The sequence below is a fragment of the Capricornis sumatraensis genome, chromosome 10, assembly GCF_032405125.1.
Source record: "Capricornis sumatraensis isolate serow.1 chromosome 10, serow.2, whole genome shotgun sequence".
NCBI lineage: Eukaryota > Metazoa > Chordata > Mammalia > Artiodactyla > Bovidae > Capricornis > Capricornis sumatraensis.
The window spans coordinates 90,615,161-90,633,346 of record NC_091078.1 but is presented as its reverse complement, the minus strand read 5'-3'; the positions used below and the strand labels follow the sequence as shown (position 1 = coordinate 90,633,346).

Genomic DNA, 18,186 nt, shown 5'->3' with positions numbered 1-18,186 from the left:
AAGAGCAGACTTCTCGACTCTACTCGGGGCTCCGATTCAGGAGGTATACATGGGGCTTAATAATTATACTTTTGACAGACATCTCCTGGTAACTCTGATATAGACGTCAGATAAAACTTTTTTAAGATTCACCGACTTCTGGAATCAGTGGGCTATTTAATCTAATTCCCCCATACTACAAATGGGCAATTTGAGGCCCAGGGAGTGAGGGTTATTTGTCAAGGTCACCCAGTTAGTGGCAGAGCTGAGACTGGCTCCTAGGCCACTATCCACTAGACCTCATTACCTCAAGGTTTATGATAACAGGGAAAATAGTAGGAAACAATGCTGTTATTACAGTGTGAAATCCAAAACAAAACAAACAAAAAGACCCCATTACCTCTTGCATTTGTGGGAAATCCTACAAAGTGCTACAGAACAAGAAATGATGAGAAAGACACAGAAAAACAGCATAATGGGGTCTACTTACACAGTTCAAAACTTAAGATTTCTTTGCTTCAGAGTTTGAAAATAATTATGTCAATAACATGGACCTACTTAAAGATTGCACTGATTCATGATATGTCCAACCAAAAACAAGCTATCTTTCTTCAGAATCCTTGCAAACTTTACCTCATCTGCTCTTGGATACTGATTCTTTGACACCTAGCAAGTGATGGGGGATATAATATGCAAATTCAACTCCAAGGCCTACTGGTGCCCAGCCCAGCACACTACACACCCTCTGCGGGTAGGAGTACAAAAATGCCCAGAGAATGAATGAACTAATTTGGGTAGAATGAAATGGACTATAAATCATTTTAGGAATCAGTAAACATCAGAATGACCTATTTGCCTAATAGATTTTCTTCATTCTTTTGGTCAAAGTAATCCTTTTAAACATCAGTCAGAACTAAGACTTCCAAATGGCTTCCTACCCGCTTCAGAGTGAAAGTCAAAGTTTTTCATCCTTTCTCACAAGGCCCTTCAAGGAATACTCCCTCTCCACCCACCGCTCCCCCCTGCTCTTGATTCCCTCCAGTACATTCTCCCTCCAGAAGTGCTCATGGCTCATCCCTCACTTTCCTCAGGTCTTTCCTTATATGCACCCTTCTTAGTAAGACCTGACCTGGTCATTCCACCCCAGCATTCCCTGAACCCTCTGCTTGCTTTCTTCTATAGAAAGTATTACCCTCTGAAGTCCGCGTGTTTTACTTATTTATTTTCTATGTCTCTTCAGTCCCATTAGAATCCTCCATGAGAGCCAAGATTTTCACCACTTCTTTTCTCTGCTGTATCCCTGGTGCCCACAAAAGTGCCTGTCATATGGTGGTGGCTCACTCCATCAACACCCGAAGATAGTGCACTAGGCGCTGGGGGAAGGTGAGCCAACACACACAAGTAACATACATATACAGGCATGCTTGGGCTTGGAGTCTAGCAGAGAAAACCAATTAATCACATGAAAACCAAAAAGTGAACAATTAAGATTGTCACAAGAGCTCTGGGAAATTCATGGTATTCATGAAAACATAATAGAGGATTTTACCTAGGAGGCTTCCCCAAGGAAATGATTGATAATAATAATAACAGTTATAACTTAATATATACCTATTATCCTAAACACTTTCCATATATTAATGCATTTTCTCCTCAACGTAATCCACTAAAGTAGGCAGTATTTTTATCCTCTTTTACAAATGAAGAAACTGAGAAAGCGAGAGGTTAAGTAACTTATCCAAAGTATTAACTGTCAGACCTAATATTTGAAACCTATGAGTCTGGCTCCAATATCCACAATCTTGACTCTGTGCAGTACAGCTTCTCAGCTCCCAGAAGAAGAGGAATTAAATCTGCAGGGAGTAAAGAACATTCTGGGCTCAACAATAACGTGTGCAAAGAGTCTGAGGCAGGAGGAAACAATGGTGCACTTAAGAATCCAGAAGGCCAGCATGGCTAGAGCACAAAGTATGAGAGAAGAGAGATGGGGATAAGGCTGGAAAAGGAGGAAGGAAAGATGAATGGAAGGGATGGAGGGAGGGAGGAAGGTAAAGGAGGCAGGCAGAGAAGTGACTGGTCAGGTGAGAGCCAGAGAACATGACGGGATGGACCCTAAGAGGTTAGAGATCTCAGTTTCCATCATCCTAAAAACAAAATGGACCTAAGGGTTAAAGATTTCAGTTTCCATCATCCTAAAGACAATGGCAAGGTAGTGGAGGTTTTTAAGCAAGGCCAAGGGTGAAGTGATCAAGTATGTATTTCAAAAAGATGCCACTGGCTTCAGCATACTGAGTCTACTGCTGAAGATTGCATGGGAAGGGAAGGCCCAGCTGGTACTAGGTTGGTGTGAGTACATGGAGAAAAACAAGCACGTTGAAATGCATTTGGACCATTTCCTCCCAACCACATTTCCCTAAACCATACCACAGCTACTGTTTAGTCCAAGCTCACCTTCTCTGACAAAGCCTCCTCGAGCGTCGCCAGTGCAGTGTCTGTGTTACTGGAATCAGTCTGCAAGGACTTCACTCTGTCTTTCAGATTGGTCAACTGCTTGTCTTTATCCCTAAGCTGTTCTTGTAAGTTTTCAATCTGAAAGTAAAAATCACCATATTTAATACACAATTTATTACATATCCAGTACAGTGGATCTATGGGGGAAAAAAACAAAAAAAAGACCCAAGATTATGGAATTTGTTGCTATTAGGAGGTTACACTTTTATTTAGAATCAAGGCCATTTTGACGAGACCATCTTTCTGCCACGTAATTCAACTTTGTGTTTAAACAGCAATAGAGACGAGCAGAATATTTCCCTCCATGCAAATGCAAGCCCTTCAGACACATAAGTACTATTATTTCTATTTCTATCCCTTTTACTAGCCCTTTAAATCTTGAGTCCATAAACCTAATCTTGGTGCAGTGAATCAGAGAAACATATATGCAGAATTCATTCAACGAACAGACACATACTGGGTGAGCACCGAGCACCCTATCAGTATATGGCAGAACCTATGTAGTCATTCACTCACTCCTTTATTCAGCATTAGACTTTGTGTGATATGCCAAATGCTGTCAAGTGGCTGTTTCAAAGTAACCACATGAAAAGCCAAGTAGGTTATCACCAGTAGACTGTTAATGGGAAGAACTTGTGATATAAATCAAATGTAACAAGTACTAAACACTCTATTTGGCAAGTAAGTCATGTGCTGGCAACCAACCAGCCACTTTTATCCACTATCTGCAGCCTGAAATAAACACACCAAATAGCCGATTATAACGCCTGCCCAGGAGCAACAGCAAGGACTTTCTCTTGGGCATTGCATACATTATCATTCATGTTTTTATTCTCTGCTTTCAAACCATGTATTTCTTATCTAAGGATTAAAAAAAAAGTCCCACTGTACAAACAATTTATTCATATTAAGGGTTTTAAAATGACAAGGAAAAAAAGCAGTACAACTCTAAGATAAGTCCATTCAAAATATTTGTATTCTGCACACAGGCTTTCTCAGGAAATCATTCCAAATGCATGTTTCACAACGTGCAACTCAAACAAATTTTGGGATTACTTGATTCATGAAGCATGAATCTGGAAAGGCAACACAAATAATGACCAGAGTAGAAGCAATAATGAGGAGGAGGCAGAGTGACCGCGAAGGTGGTGGCAACAGCAGCATCATAAAAGCTCTGGATGCAACCTGCTGACCCTCAAGCTGAAGAGAGGTGTGAATACTTTTCAAATGGCTAAAATGGATGTGGGCTAATGGAGGTGGATTTTTCCTCCTTCTACTCTTCCCACTTTTCTTTGCTCCCTCCTTTTTTTATTCATTCCCTTTCTCCTCATTCTTCTTCCCCTTTTGGTCATTGTACTTTTTTTTTTTAAATGTTTTTCTGCCTTGAGACAAACATCCTGGTTTAGAGAAATAACTAACCTTTTACTTCATCAAAGTGCACTGTGTTCCTATTTAGCTAGTACTGTGAGAATTTGCTGTCCCTCCATGGAAAACACAGGAACTCAAAAGGTATAATCATCTGCCGTCAAAACAAAGGTTCCCTCCATTCCAGACAAGTGTACATGTGATTACAGGACACCATAAGCAAACAGATGAGGGAGCAAAAACATGGGTGGTTACATGTCAGAATGACAGTCGCTTTATAGAAGTCGGCAGCTGAGAGGACTAACTCTTGTGAGAAACTGTGTGTTATTATTTTGAGTACACTCATATTCACATCTGTGTCCGCATATGCGTGCAAATCTATGGCAGCTCCAAGCAAACGGATTAAGTTCTCCAGTCTGGAAGACAGTGGGAGACAGTGCCCTGGATAAAGGAGAGACTTTCTCTCAGGGCATCAGCCTTGGGGCAACAGCACCGCTGATTTCAAAGGGCTTCGGGTGTTGCAAACAGAGGCTGAAGAAGACTGCTGTATGCCTGTGTGAGACTCTCTGGGGCCTTCTCAGTTACTGGGGAGATTAAGGATATGAGGGTCAGTGGTCCGAGGAGTATGCAGGTAGGAGATAAGAGCTGGAGAAATGTGGGCGGGTAAGACCTGGAGACACAGGAGCGACACAGCTATGGATCTCACATCTAAGAACTCCCCAGAAGAGCCAGTTATTTCACAGACGAGACTGAAAAACAGATCTGGAACTGGAGACATTCACAGAGCGAGGGATACACCACTTTAAAAATGTTGCACAAAGATCGCCAATAATGATTCTTAATAAAGACAAAGTACAGACTAGGGTGGGGAATATAGGCTATAGTGTATATAAGAAATAAAACTACAAATAGACACATATATGCTACTGCAAAGTACATTTTTTTTTCTGGAAAAAAAATGAAAAGAAATTTTAACTGTGTTTAACTTTAAGGAAAGGGTTTAGGGTGCAAAAAGGTGGAAGTGAGCTTTTGTTTCTTGTTTTCTTACGTTTCTATAGTGTTTTGCTTGAACTTTCTAACCATGTAGGTTTTATTCATTTTTAATGCCGATCAGCATTATCTGGATGGAGAGTTTATGGGTCATTTTCACTTTATATTTATATATAAAAATTTAAACCATTATGCTAGTATTTAAAACCATATTTGCATGCTATTGGTAACTAAGTAGAAAAGGATTGAAGAGGAAAAAGAGTAGGATGTAAAATCATATTATGTTTGTATGTAAAAAGGAAAACTTCAATATAGAAATATATATATGTAATTCATTAAAATATTATTTGGTATATTTGATTTTGCAATTCTTCTTTATACTTTCCTACAACTGTCAGCTTGGTTTTCTTGAATATAACAGAATAAAATATATTTAAGATCAACTACAAAATATCAGAATGATTCTTTGAATATGTTTTGAACAATAAGCTTGTACTTTTTATTATAAAAGGACTCATTGTAGGAGGAAATTTTTGTTTTTAGTGTTCAGTTGCTAAGTCATGTCCAACTCTTTATTTCTTCATTATTCTAAGAAAGGAGGACTCAATTCTTAAAATTAGGAAACTGGGGATAAATGTAAAATTCTGTATCTTTCAAAAAAATATTTTGCAGCTTTCTAATGTTCATAAATCATTAACAACAAACATTTACCAAAAAAAGGCATAAATTTTTTTTCAAAGGGTGAGGTTATATAGGTTCAAACAGCAGGCAGTGGAAAATAAGCAAATTGAAAACCAGGATTAGGATGGGGAGGTCTGGGAATGGAAAGTGAAGGTTTTGTGGGAAATTACACATGCTGCAAAAAATGGAATCCACCTAAGCAACATAGTCAACTCATTGGTCACTGTGACTTGATAAAATAAGAGATGGACCTGAGCACAGGGCTGTCCTTGCCTTTGAATTAAGCCACCTTTTCATCAGAGCTGGACAGCTCAGAAGGAGACAGCCTTGCTGCAGTGGTACCTGTACCTCCCAGAGCAGACCACTGGAAAGGAGGTATGGGTCAGGGAGAGCTCAGGCCCAGGGGCGTCACTGGGCATCCCTAATCGTAATGGCTTCAAGCTGACTACTGAAACCTCGGGTCTGCCAAGTTCATGGAGGGTCAGTGCCCAGAGGGAGTTTTTTGGTGAGTTTTCACACAAATGTGGTCCCCAGCGGGAGATGTCACTGACTGATCAGCAGCATCCTTCTTGACTCCACATTTGCTCCCCCTCCCATTTGCTCTCTAAATTTCAGCACGTCACCTTCCTACAATGCAGATCTCACTGAATGACTTTTCTCCCCAGAACTCTTCAACTGTTCCCTCATTGCCTCCAGATAAAGCCCAAACTGTCTGACATCATAGACTAGGCCCCTCATGGGAAGACTCACTCGTCTTCCACCATCCCTCAGCCTTGCCTAACCTCTCCCACGACCTCCCAGCACCAGGCTTCTTCATAGCCTCTCCATCTTTGCCTTTATTGTTTCTGCTTGGGAGATTCTTCTCATCCTATTTTTTTTTTAATCAAGTTCTACGGAAACATTTAGCTATCAACGTATTCCTTAACTCCTCCAGGAAGGCTTCTTTACATAACACCCACTCTGGCCCAGACTAAGTCCCCTGCTTTTCACACACTTTTCAAATTGCCTCTTTACTTGTCTCTTTACAATGTGGCTGTGAGTTCCGTTAAGAATTCTGCCATTCTGTCTCACTCTGTATTTCTGGACATAGTACCCAACTGTGTTGGCAATACCGTGTATTGCTTCCTGAATGAATAAAAGAAGGAAGGAAGGAAGCCTAAAAAGAATGTCTTGTGTGAAAGCAATAGACCAGAGCAGGTGATAGCTGAGTCCCTTCAGCTCTTAGATCCTACAAAGAAGAAATTAAAAGCATGAAGAAGCTCTATATATAGTCAGAGTACCTTAAATATGCTGAAGAACCTTTATGCTTTCAGATACTCCACAAAGGTGTTTTTTTTTTTTTTTTGGCTGTTTCTTTATAGAGTTGTGAAATTAGTTACTAAAAAACATTTTCTTTTCTCCATATCACATATCACTATAATTTCTGTTATCCACATCTAAGGTATCAGTCAAACCTTTTAGCTCAACCAATAGGAACATCTCAGGCTGGTTTAAGCATAAACAAACTGCCAGGAATACAGGAGAACCAGGGTTGGAGAAAATAATCCAGAACAGAGCCCAAAGTTTTGATGCAACTGGCGTGGTGCAGACCCTGTTGCCCCAGCTGCAGAATACCAGAAACTGAGATTCATAGCACAATCTAGCTTCAGCAGTGAAGCCATCAGGTCCATCATTTCACTAGGTGATCGATTTGTTAGCATACAACTGTTTATAGTACTTACTTATAAACCCTTATAATCCTTTATGTTTCTGCAGAATTGGTGGGAATATTTCCACTTTCTCATCTTAGTAATTAAATTTTTCTTTTTCTTTTCCTTAATCCACCTAGTTAAAGTTTTGTCAATTTTGTTGAGCTTTTCAAAGAACCAAATTTTGATTTCATTGATTTTCTCTATCATTTTTCTAGTCTTTCATTTCAGTTCAGTTCAGTTCAGTCGCTCAGTCCAAGAGTTGGTGATGGACAAGGAGGCCTGGTGTGCTGCAGTCCGTGGGGTCACAAAGAGTCAGACAGGATTGAGCTATTGAACTGACTGAACTGATTATGTCCTTTGCAACCAAAGATGGAGAAGCTCTATACAGTCAGGAAAAACAAAACCAGGAGCTGACTGTGGCTCAAGTCATAAGTTCAACATTGCAAAACTCAGGCTTAAATTGAAAAGCGTAGGGAAAACCACTAGGCCTTTCTGGTATAACCTAAATCAAATACTTTATAATTATACAGCAGAGTGATGAATAGACTCAAGGGATTAGATCTGGTAGAATGCCTGAAGAGCTATGGATGGAGGTTCTAACTTTTACAGGAGGCAGTGACCAAAATCATCGCAGAGAAAAAGAAATGCAAGAAGGCAAAGTGGTTGTCTAACAAGGTTTTACAAATTTCTGAGAAGAGAAGAGAATTGAAAGGCAAAGGGGAAAAGGAAAGATATACCCATCCTAATGCAGAGTTCCAAAGAATAGCAAGGAGATAAGAAAGCCTTCTAAAGTGAACAATGTAAAGATATAGAGGAAAACAACAGAATGGGAAAGACTAGAAATCTCTTCAAGAAAACTGGCAAAATCAAGGGAGACTTCACGCAAAGATGCACATGATCAAGGACAGAAACAGTAAGGACCTAACAGAAGCAGAAGAGATTAAGAACAGACGGCAAGAATACACAGAAGAATTATACAAAAAAGTTCTTAATGACTCAGATAACCATGATGGTGTGGTCACTCATCTATATCCTGGAGTGTGAAGTCAAGTGGGCCTTAGGAAGCATCAATAGGAACAAACTTAGTGGATGTTATGGAATTCTAGCTGAGCTATTTAAAATCCTAAAAGACGATGCTATTAAAGTGCTGCACTCAATATGACAGGAAATTTAGAAAACTCAGTAGTGGCCACAGGACGGGAAAATGTCAGTTTTCATTCCAAAGCAAAGCCAAAGAATCTTCAAACTACAGTATAATTGCACTCATTTCACATGCTAGTGAGGCTATGCTTAAAATCCTTCAAGCGAGGATTCAATGGTACTTGAACCAAGAAATTCCAGATATACAAGCTGGGTTTGGAAAAGGCAGAGGAACCAGAGATCAAACTGCCAGCATTCGTTGGATTATGGAGAAAGCAAGTTAATTTCAGAAAAAAAATATTTATGTCTGCTTCACTGAATATGCTAAAGCCTCTGACTGTGTGGATAACAACAAATGGTGGAAAAGTCTTAAAGAGACAGGAATACCAGACCACCTTACCTGTCTCCAGGGAAACCTGTATGCAGGTCAAGAAATAACAGTTAGAACCAGAAAATGGAACAATGGACTGGTTTAAAATTAGAAGAGAAATACGACTATACTGTCATCCTGATTATTTCAACCTACATGCAGAGTACATCATAAGAAATGCCAGGCTAGATGAATCACAAGCTAGAATCAAGATTGACAGCAGAAATATTAACAGCTTCAGATATGAAGATGACACCACTCTAAAGGCAGAAAGTGAAGAGAAACTAAGAATCTCTTAAGAGTGAAAGAGGAGAGTGATAAAACTTGCTTGAAAGTCAACATGTAAAAAACTAAGATCCTGGCATCCAATGCCATCACTTCATGGCAAACAGAGGGGAAAAAAGTAGAAGCAGTGACAGATTTTATTTTGCTGGGCTCCAGAATCACTGAACCCATGAAATTAAAAGATGCTTGCTCCTTGGAAGAAAAGCTATGATCAACCTCAGTTCAGTTGCTCAGTCGTGTCCGACTCTTTGCGACCCCATGAATCACAGCATGCCAGGCCTCCCTGTCCATCACCAACTCCCGGAGTTCACTCAGACTCACGTCCATCGAGTCAGTGATGCCATTCAGCCATCTCATCCTCTGTCGTCCCCTTCTCCTCCTGCCCCTAATCCCTCCCAGCATCAGAGTCTTTTCCAATGAGTCAACTCTTCGCATGAGGTGGCCAAAGTACTGGAGTTTAGCTTCAGCATCATTCCCTCCAAAGAAATCCCAGGGCTAATCTCCTTCAGAATGGACTGGTTGGATCTCCTTGCAGTCCAAGGGACTCTCAAGAGTCTTCTCCAACACCACAGTTCAAAAGCATCCATTCTTCAGTGCTCAGCTTTCTTCGTAGTCCATACATGACTACTGGAAAAACCCAGCCTTGACTAGACGGACCTTTGTTGTCGAAGTAATGACCAACCTAGACAGCATATTAAAAAGCAGAGACATCACTTTGGCAACAAAGGTCCATATAGTCAAAACTACAGGTTCTCTAGTAATCATGTACAGATGTGAGAGTTGGACCATAAACAACACTGAATGCCGAAGAATTGATGCTTTCAAACTGGGGTGCTGGAGAAGACTCTTGAGAGTCCTGTGGATAGTGAGGAGATCAAACCAGTCCATCCTAAAGGAAAGTAAGCCTGAATATCCACTGGAAGGACTGATGCTGAAACTTCAATGCTTTGGTCACCTGATGCAAAAAGCTGACTCATTGGAAAAGAACCTGATGCTGAGAAAGATTGAGGGCAGGAGGAGAAGGGGGAAGCAAAGGATGGGATGGTTATATAGCATCATCAACTCAATGGACATGAATCTGAGCAAACTCCAGGAGATAGTGAAGGACAAGGGAGCCTGGCGTGCTGCAGTCCACAGGGTCTCAGAGTCAGACATGGCTTAGCAACTGAACAACAACAAGCAATGTCATGATGATGATAGTAATAAAAATATATATATTGATGGTGCTGGTCAGGCACTATTCTAAATGCCTAAATGCTTTTTTTTTTTTTTTGACATTTAATAATAAGATGATTGAGGTTTCCATGAAGTTATAAAAAATAATATGAAGAGATCCCTTACATTCTTTGTCCAGCTCTCTCTAAGTGTAACATCTACCACAGTAACTATAGTACAGTATTACAACCAGGAAACTGACATTAATATAATCCACTTCAGATGTCACCAGTTTTATGTGTGCTCACTCGTGCGTGTTTGTGCTTAGTTCTCTGCAATTTTGTCATGATCACCACCAAAGTCAAGTGACAGAAAGATTCTAATACCACAAAGATTGCATGTTTATAATTGCAATTACTTACCTCTTGCATTTGTCCTTATCCCTAACACCTGGCAATCACAAATCTATTCCCCATTTCCATAATTTTGTCATTTCACAAACGTTACCTAAGCATAGTCATCAAGTACATAACCTTTGACATTGGCTTTTTCCACTCAGTATGATTCTCTGAGGATCCAGCCAAGTCGTTATGTTTACCAATAATTTATTCCTTTTATTGAGAAGTAGTATTTCATGGTAAGGATACACCAGTTTGTTTAACCATTCACCTATCGAAGGACATTGGGTGGTTTCCAGTTTTTAGCTATTATAAATAGGCAACTAGGAACACTCATGTACTAGTTTTTTCTATGAACATAAGGTTTCATTTCACTGGGATAAATGCTGCCTGGGTACAACTGCTGGGTCACATGAAAATTTTAGTTTAGCTGTATAAGAAACAGACAAACTGTTTTCCAGAGTAGCTATACCATTTCACAGTCCCACCAGCAACTGTATGAATGATCTGGTTTCGCCACATTTTGTCCAACTTTTGCTGTCAATATTATTTTTTATTTTAGTAATTCTAATAAAGATAGAGCAATAATGTGCTGCAGTTTTCTTCTGCATTGCCTAATAGTTAATGATTTTAAACACCTTTTCATCTGCTTATTTGCTACCTGTAGTCTTCAGTAGAAATCTGTTCAGGTCTTTTGCCCATTTTCTAATTGGATTGGTTTTCATTCTACTGTTGACTTTTGAGAGTTCTTTATATATTCTAGATGAAAATCCCTTGTCAGATATATGGCCTACAATTATTTTCTCCCACTCTGTAGCTTGTCTTTTCATCCTCTTAGCAAGACCTTTCACATAACAGAAAGTCTACTTTATCATCTTTTCTTTTTATATAGTTCATGCCTTTTAAGTCAATTCTATGAACTTATTACCCAGCCCTAGATTCTTACAATTTTATCCTATAGCTTTTCTCATAGATTTATAGTTTTATGTTTTACATTTAAGTCTGTGGTCTACTTTGAGTAAATTTTGTATAAACTGTGAGATTTAGTTTGATGTTTATTTTTATTGTCTATGGATGTGCAACTGATCCCACAATTTTTTTTTTTAAAGGCTGTCCTTCCTCCATTGCAATGTTTTCATACCTCTACACAGTATCAGTTTAGGCGTATCTGTGAGGGTATATTTCCGGGTTCTCCATTCTGTTCCATCAATGTATTCTCTCTTGTGTCTCCAATAATACAACACTGTCATGATTACTATACTTATATTGTAAGAGTTAACACGAGTAGAGTGGTATTTCCTACCTTATTCCTCTTTGAAAAGAATGTTTCACTTAATCTAGCACGTGTGCTTCTCCATAAAATTTTTATAATAAGCTTGTCTATATCAATAAAAACCCTTGATGGTAACTTCATAGGAATTTCATTAAACCTAAAGTTCAGTTTTGGGAGAATTGACATCTTTATTATTTTGAGTCTTCTAAACCATGAATCAGTGTCTATCTCATTTGTTTAAATCTTCTTTGATTTTTTTCATTAACATTTTATTTCAGCATGTAGAACCTGTACATGTTTTGGTAAGTTCATATTTAAGTATTTCATTTTCTTTAGAGTTATTAAAAAGGCATTGTGTTTTTAATTTTGGCTTCCACATTATTCATAGTTAGCATACAGAAATGTAATAAATTTTTGTTTGTTCAGTAAAGTCTCAGGATACAAGACAACACACCTGTGAGACAGTGGCCTTCAGTTTTGTTTTAGAGAGTTTTAGTTGCTTTTTTCTTTTCTTTTTTTAATTACTTTTTCAGTTTGGGGTATCAAAGTAATACTGGCCTCATAAATTAGCTGGAAAATACTCCCTTTTCAGCAAGAGATTAAGTAAAATTAGTGTTAATTCTTTTAACTACTCAGTAAAAATCGCCAGTGAAATAGTATTTCCATACTATTATGAGTATGGAAATTTCTTTTTCAAGAGCTTTTAAGTTACAAATTCAATTGATTTAAGATTATTCATGTTATTCATTTCATCATGGTTGAGTTTGGTAGTTTGCAGTTTTTGAGGAATTGGGCCATTTTCTCTAAGCTATCCAATTTTTGAGTATGAAGTTATACCTTTCCTCTCAACTTTTTAATGATTTCAGAATCCATAGTGATGTCTCGTTTCATTTCTGATCTTGTTGATTTGTTCCTTTCTCTTTTATCTTTATCAATTTTATTAACTTATTTCCCAAAGAAACAACTTTAATTTTATTGATTTTCTCTTCAGTTTCTATTTTCAATTTTATTTATTTCTTCTCTATATTTATTATTTCCTTACTTATAGTTGTTTGGGGTTATTTTGTTCTTCTTTCTCTGGCTTACAGGGGTAGGAACTTGGAATATTCATTTGCTACCTTTTCTGTTTTCTGATTTAAATATTAGTGATATAAATTTCCCTCTCAGCACTGCTTTAGCTGTATTCCACAAATTCTTATAAACTCTACTTTTATTTTCATTCCGTTTTAAGTATATTTTTTCTCTGAGACTTCACTTTTGGATCATTGATTGCTATCTATTTAGCATCTGCAAACTATGAATTATTTGTAGATTCTCTTCTCTGTTACTGAATTCTAGTTTTACTCCAATATTGTCATAGAGCAAACTTTATGAATTAAATCCTTTCAAACACCTTGAGGTTTGTTTTACAACTCTGAGTATGGTCTATCTTGGTGAAGATTACATGCATACTCAAAAAGAATGAATAGTCTGCAGTTGTAGAGTGTACTATATATGTCAAATAGCTCTTGTTAGTTGATAGAGTTGCTCAGTTCTACATCTTTTCTAAATGTCTGTATTTAGTTCCATCAATTGTTGACAGTGAGGTGATGAAGTCCTCAACTATTATTGTGAATTTGTCTATTTCTCCTTTCAGTTCTGTCTGATTTTATTTCATTGGGTTTGAAATTCTTTTATTTGGTGTGTACACATTTAGATTTGTTGTCAATTTGGTGGGTTACTTCTTTTATTATTATATGTCAGCTGTTGTCCCTAGTGATTTTCTTAGCTCTTAAATCTACTTTTTCTGATACTAAAACAGCCATTGTTACTTTTAAAAAATTAACCTTAATATGATATATTATGAATTATATTATATTATATATATTAATATGATATACCCATTTCATTGTGTTTCAAGTGAATTTCTTATAGACAGTATATAGTTGTGTCATATTTTTTGTTGTTGCTTAATCCACTTTGGCAATCTCTGTATTTTAATTGGTATATTTTGGCTATTTATGTAATTATTGACACCTTAGGACTTACTTCTGCTATCTTAACATTTGCTTTCTGTTCATAGCCTCAGTTTCTCATTCCTCTGTTTCACTTTCCTGAAGAGTTACTTGAACTATTTTAGGATTTCATCTTCAGTTATTTATATTATATTTGAGCATACATTTTTACATATTTTCTTAGAAAATGCCATATGTAGTACAAGTTATATATTCAGTATGTCTTTATAAATGTTTTACCACTTCAAGTGGAATACTGAAATTGCTTTCTCCATTTTTAATATACAGTTATCTCATCCTTTCCTCTGTATACACTGAGCACCACGACAGATATTGTTACAATTTTTGTTTCAACCAAATAAGATTCTAAAAACTTAAAGGAGATGACAATCTATTATACTCAGCCCTATTTTTTTTTCCATTCCACTGTTCTTCCCTCTTTTCTGAAGTTCTAGGCCTTCTTCTATTATCATTTCCTTTCTTTTTAAAGAGCTTCCTTTACTCTTTCTTTCAGTCTCAGTTTTCCTTTCATGCATTGGAAAAGGAAATGGCAACCCACTCCAGTGTTCTTGCCCAGAGAATCCCAGGGATGGGGGAGCCTGGTGGGCTGCCGTCTATGGGGTCTCACAGAGTCGGACACGACTAAAGCGACTTAGCAGCAGCAGCAGCAGTTCTAGTCTGTTGGTGGGAAGGTAAGCTGGAAAACCGTATGGAGGTTCCTCAGAAAACTAAAATTAAAATTACTATATGATTCATAATCCCTCTTCTGGTGGACAAAACTAATATCCAAAAAAATACACGCACCCCTATGTTCATAGTAGCAACAGCCAAGACATGGAAACAACCTAAATGTCCACTGACAGACAAATGGATAAAGAAAATGTGCTATATAAACACACAGAAATCACTTGCATTTCTATATACTAACAATGAAAAATCAGAAAGAGGCATTTAGGAATCAATCCCATTCACCATGGCAACAAAAAGAATTAACTATCTAGGAATAAACTTACCCTAAGGAGACAAAAGAACTGTATAGAGAAAATTATTAGACACTAAAGAAAGAAATCAAAGATGACATAAACAGATAGAGAGATATTCCATGTTCCTGGGTAGGAAGAATCAATATTGTGAAAATGACTATTTTACCAAATGCAATCTACAGATTCAATCTGATCCCTATCAAATTACCAATGGCATTTTTCACAGAACTAGAACAAAAAATTTTATAATTAATATGGAAACACAAAAGAGCCCATATAGCCAAAGCAGTCTTGAGAAAGAAGAATGGAGCTAGAGAAATGAAGCTTCCTGACTTCAGGTTATACTACAAAGCTACAGTCATCAAGACAGTATGATACTGGCACAAAAACAGAAATATAGACCAATGGAACAAGACAGAAAGCCCAGAAATAAAACCATGCACCTATGGGTACCTTATTTTTGACAAAGGAGGCAAGAATATACAATGGGGCAAAGAGCCTCTTCAATAAATGGTTCTGGGAAAACTGGACAGCTACAGGTAAAAGAATGAAAATAGAACACTTCTGAACACCATACACAAAGATAAACTCAAAATGGGTTAAAGACCTAAATGTAAGATGAGAAACTATAAAACTCAGAGGAAAACATAGAGCACTCAACATAAATCAAAGCAAGATCCTCTATGACCCACCTCCTAGAGTAACAGAAATAAAAACAAAAGTAAACAAATGGGACCTGATTAACCTTAAAAGTTTTTGCACAGCAAAGGAAACTATAAGCAAGATGAAAAGACAACCCTCAGAATAGGAGAAAATAATAGCAAACGAAACAATTGACAAAGGATTTATTTCCAAAATACAAAAGCAGCTCATACAACTCAATACCAGAAAAATAAACAACCAAATCAAAAAGTGGGAAAAAGACCTAAACAGACATTTCTCCAAAGAAGACAAACAGATGGCTAACAAACACATGAAAAGATGCTCAACATCCCTCATTATTCAGTTCAGTCGCTCAGTCTTGTCCGACTCATTGCAACCCCACAAATCGCAGCACACCAGGCCTCCCTGTCCATCACCAACTCCCAGAGTTCACTCAGATTCACGTCCATCGCGTCAGTGATGCCATCCAGCCATCTCATACTCTGTCGTCCCCTTCTCCTCCTGCCCCCAATCCCTCCCAGCATCAGAGTCTTTTCCAGTGAGTCAACTCTTCACATGAGGTGGCCAAAGTACTGGAGCTTTAGCATCATTCCTTCCAAGGAACAGCCAGGACTGATCTCCTTTACAATGGACTGGTTGGATCTCCCTGCAGTCCAAGGGACTCTCAAGAGTCTTCTCCAACACCACAGTTCAAAAGCATCAATTCTTCGGCGCTCAGCTTTCTTCACAGTCCAACTCTCACATCCATACATGATCACAGGAAAAACCATAGCCTTGACTAGACGGACCTTAGTCGCCAAAGTAATGTCTCTGCTTTTGAATATGCTGTCTAGGTTGGTCATAACTTTTCTTCCAAGGAGTAAGCATCTTTTAATTTCATGGCTGCAGTCACCATCTGCAGTGATTTTGGAGCCCAAAAAAATTAAGTCTGAACTGAACTGAACTGACATTGTTCCCCCATCTATTTCCCATGAAGTGATGGGACCGGATGCCATGATCTTCGTTTTCAAAATGTTGAGCTTTAAGCCAACTTTTTCACTCTCCTCTTTTACTTTCATCAAGAGGCTTTTTAGTTCCTCTTCACTTTCTGCCATAAGGGTGGTGTCATCTGCATATCTGAGATTATTGATATTTCTCCCGGCGATCTTGATTCCAGCTTGTGTTTCTTCCAGTCCAGCGTTTCTCATGATGTACTCTGCATAGAAGTTAAATAAGCAGGGTGACAATATACAGCCTTGACGGACTCCTTTTCCTGTTTGGAACCAGTCTGTTGTTCCATGTCCAGTTCTAACTGTTGCTTCCTGACCTGCATACAGATTTCTCAAGAGGCAGGTCAGGTGGTCTGGTATTCCCATCTCTCTCAGAATTTTCCACAGTTTATTGTGATCCACACAGTCAAAGGCTTTGGCATGGTCAATAAAGCAGAAATAGATGTGTTTCTGGAACTCTCTTGCTTTTTCCATGATCCAGCGGATGTTGGCAATTTGATCTCTGGTTCCTCTGCCTTTTCTAAAACCAGCTTGAACATCAGGAAGTTCACGGTTCACGTATTGCTGAAGCCTGGCTTGGAGAATTTTGAGCATTACTTTACTAGCATGTGAGATGAGTGCAATTGTGCGGTAGTGTGAGCATTCTTTGGCATTGCCTTTTTTTGGAATTGGAATGAAAATTGACCTTTTCCAGTCCTGTGGCCACTGCTGAGTTTTCCAAATTTGCTGGCATATTGAGTGCAGCACTTTCACAGCATCATCTTTCAGGATTTTAAATAGGTCAACTGGAATTCCATCACCTCCACTAGCTTTCTAAGGCCCACTTGACTTCACATTCCAGGATGTCTGGCTGTAGATGAGTGATCACACCATCGTGATTATCCGGGTCATGAAGATCTTTTTTGTACAGTTCTTCTGTGTATTCTTGCCACCTCTCATTATTAGAGAAATGCAGATCAAAACTACAATGAGATATCACCTCACACCAGTCAGAATGGCCATCATCAAAAGCCTACAAACAATAAATGCTGGAAAAGGTGTGGAGAAAAGGGAACATTCTGGCACTGTTGGTGGGAATGTAAATTGATACAGCCACTATGGAAGATGGTATGGAGATTCCTTAAAAAACTAGGAATAAAACCAGCCTATGACCCAGCAATCCCACTCCTAGGCATATACCCTGAGGAAACCAAAATTGAAAAAGACACATGTATCCCATTGTTCATTGTAGCACTATTTATAATAGCTAGAACATGGAAGCAACTTAGATGTCCATCAACAGATGAATGGATAAAGAAGTTGTGGTACATATACACAATGGAATATTGTGTATATTTACTCAGCCATAAAAGGGAACATATTTGAGTCAGTTCTAATGAGGTGGATGAACCTAGAACCTATTATACAAAGTGAAGTGAGTCAGAAAAATAAATAAATACTGTATTCTAACAGATACATAGGAATCCAGAAAAATGGTAGTGAAGAATTTATTTATAGGGCAACATGGAGAAACAGACATAGAGAATAGACTGATGGACATGGGGACAGGGGAGGAGAGGGTGAGATGCATGGAAAGAGTAACATGGAAACTTACATTTCAATATGTAAAAGAGATAGCCAATGGAAACTTGCTGTATATCTTAGGAAACTCAAACAGGAGCTCTGTATCAATCTAGAGGGGTGGGATGGGGAGGGAAATGGGAAGGAGGTTCAAAAGGG

General features: G+C 38.3%; 1 protein-coding gene across 1 annotated transcript in view; it reads right to left on the bottom strand.

Annotated features, from left to right (window-relative positions):
- The window catches only part of ERC2 (ELKS/RAB6-interacting/CAST family member 2), a 773,878-nt gene that overhangs the window by 334,365 nt on the left and 421,327 nt on the right, over positions 1 to 18,186 (bottom strand). The window contains exon 7 of the mRNA XM_068983117.1: positions 2,431 to 2,568. Within this exon, the coding sequence (XP_068839218.1) occupies positions 2,431 to 2,568 (138 nt within the window). The remainder of the gene's footprint in view (positions 1 to 2,430; positions 2,569 to 18,186) is intronic.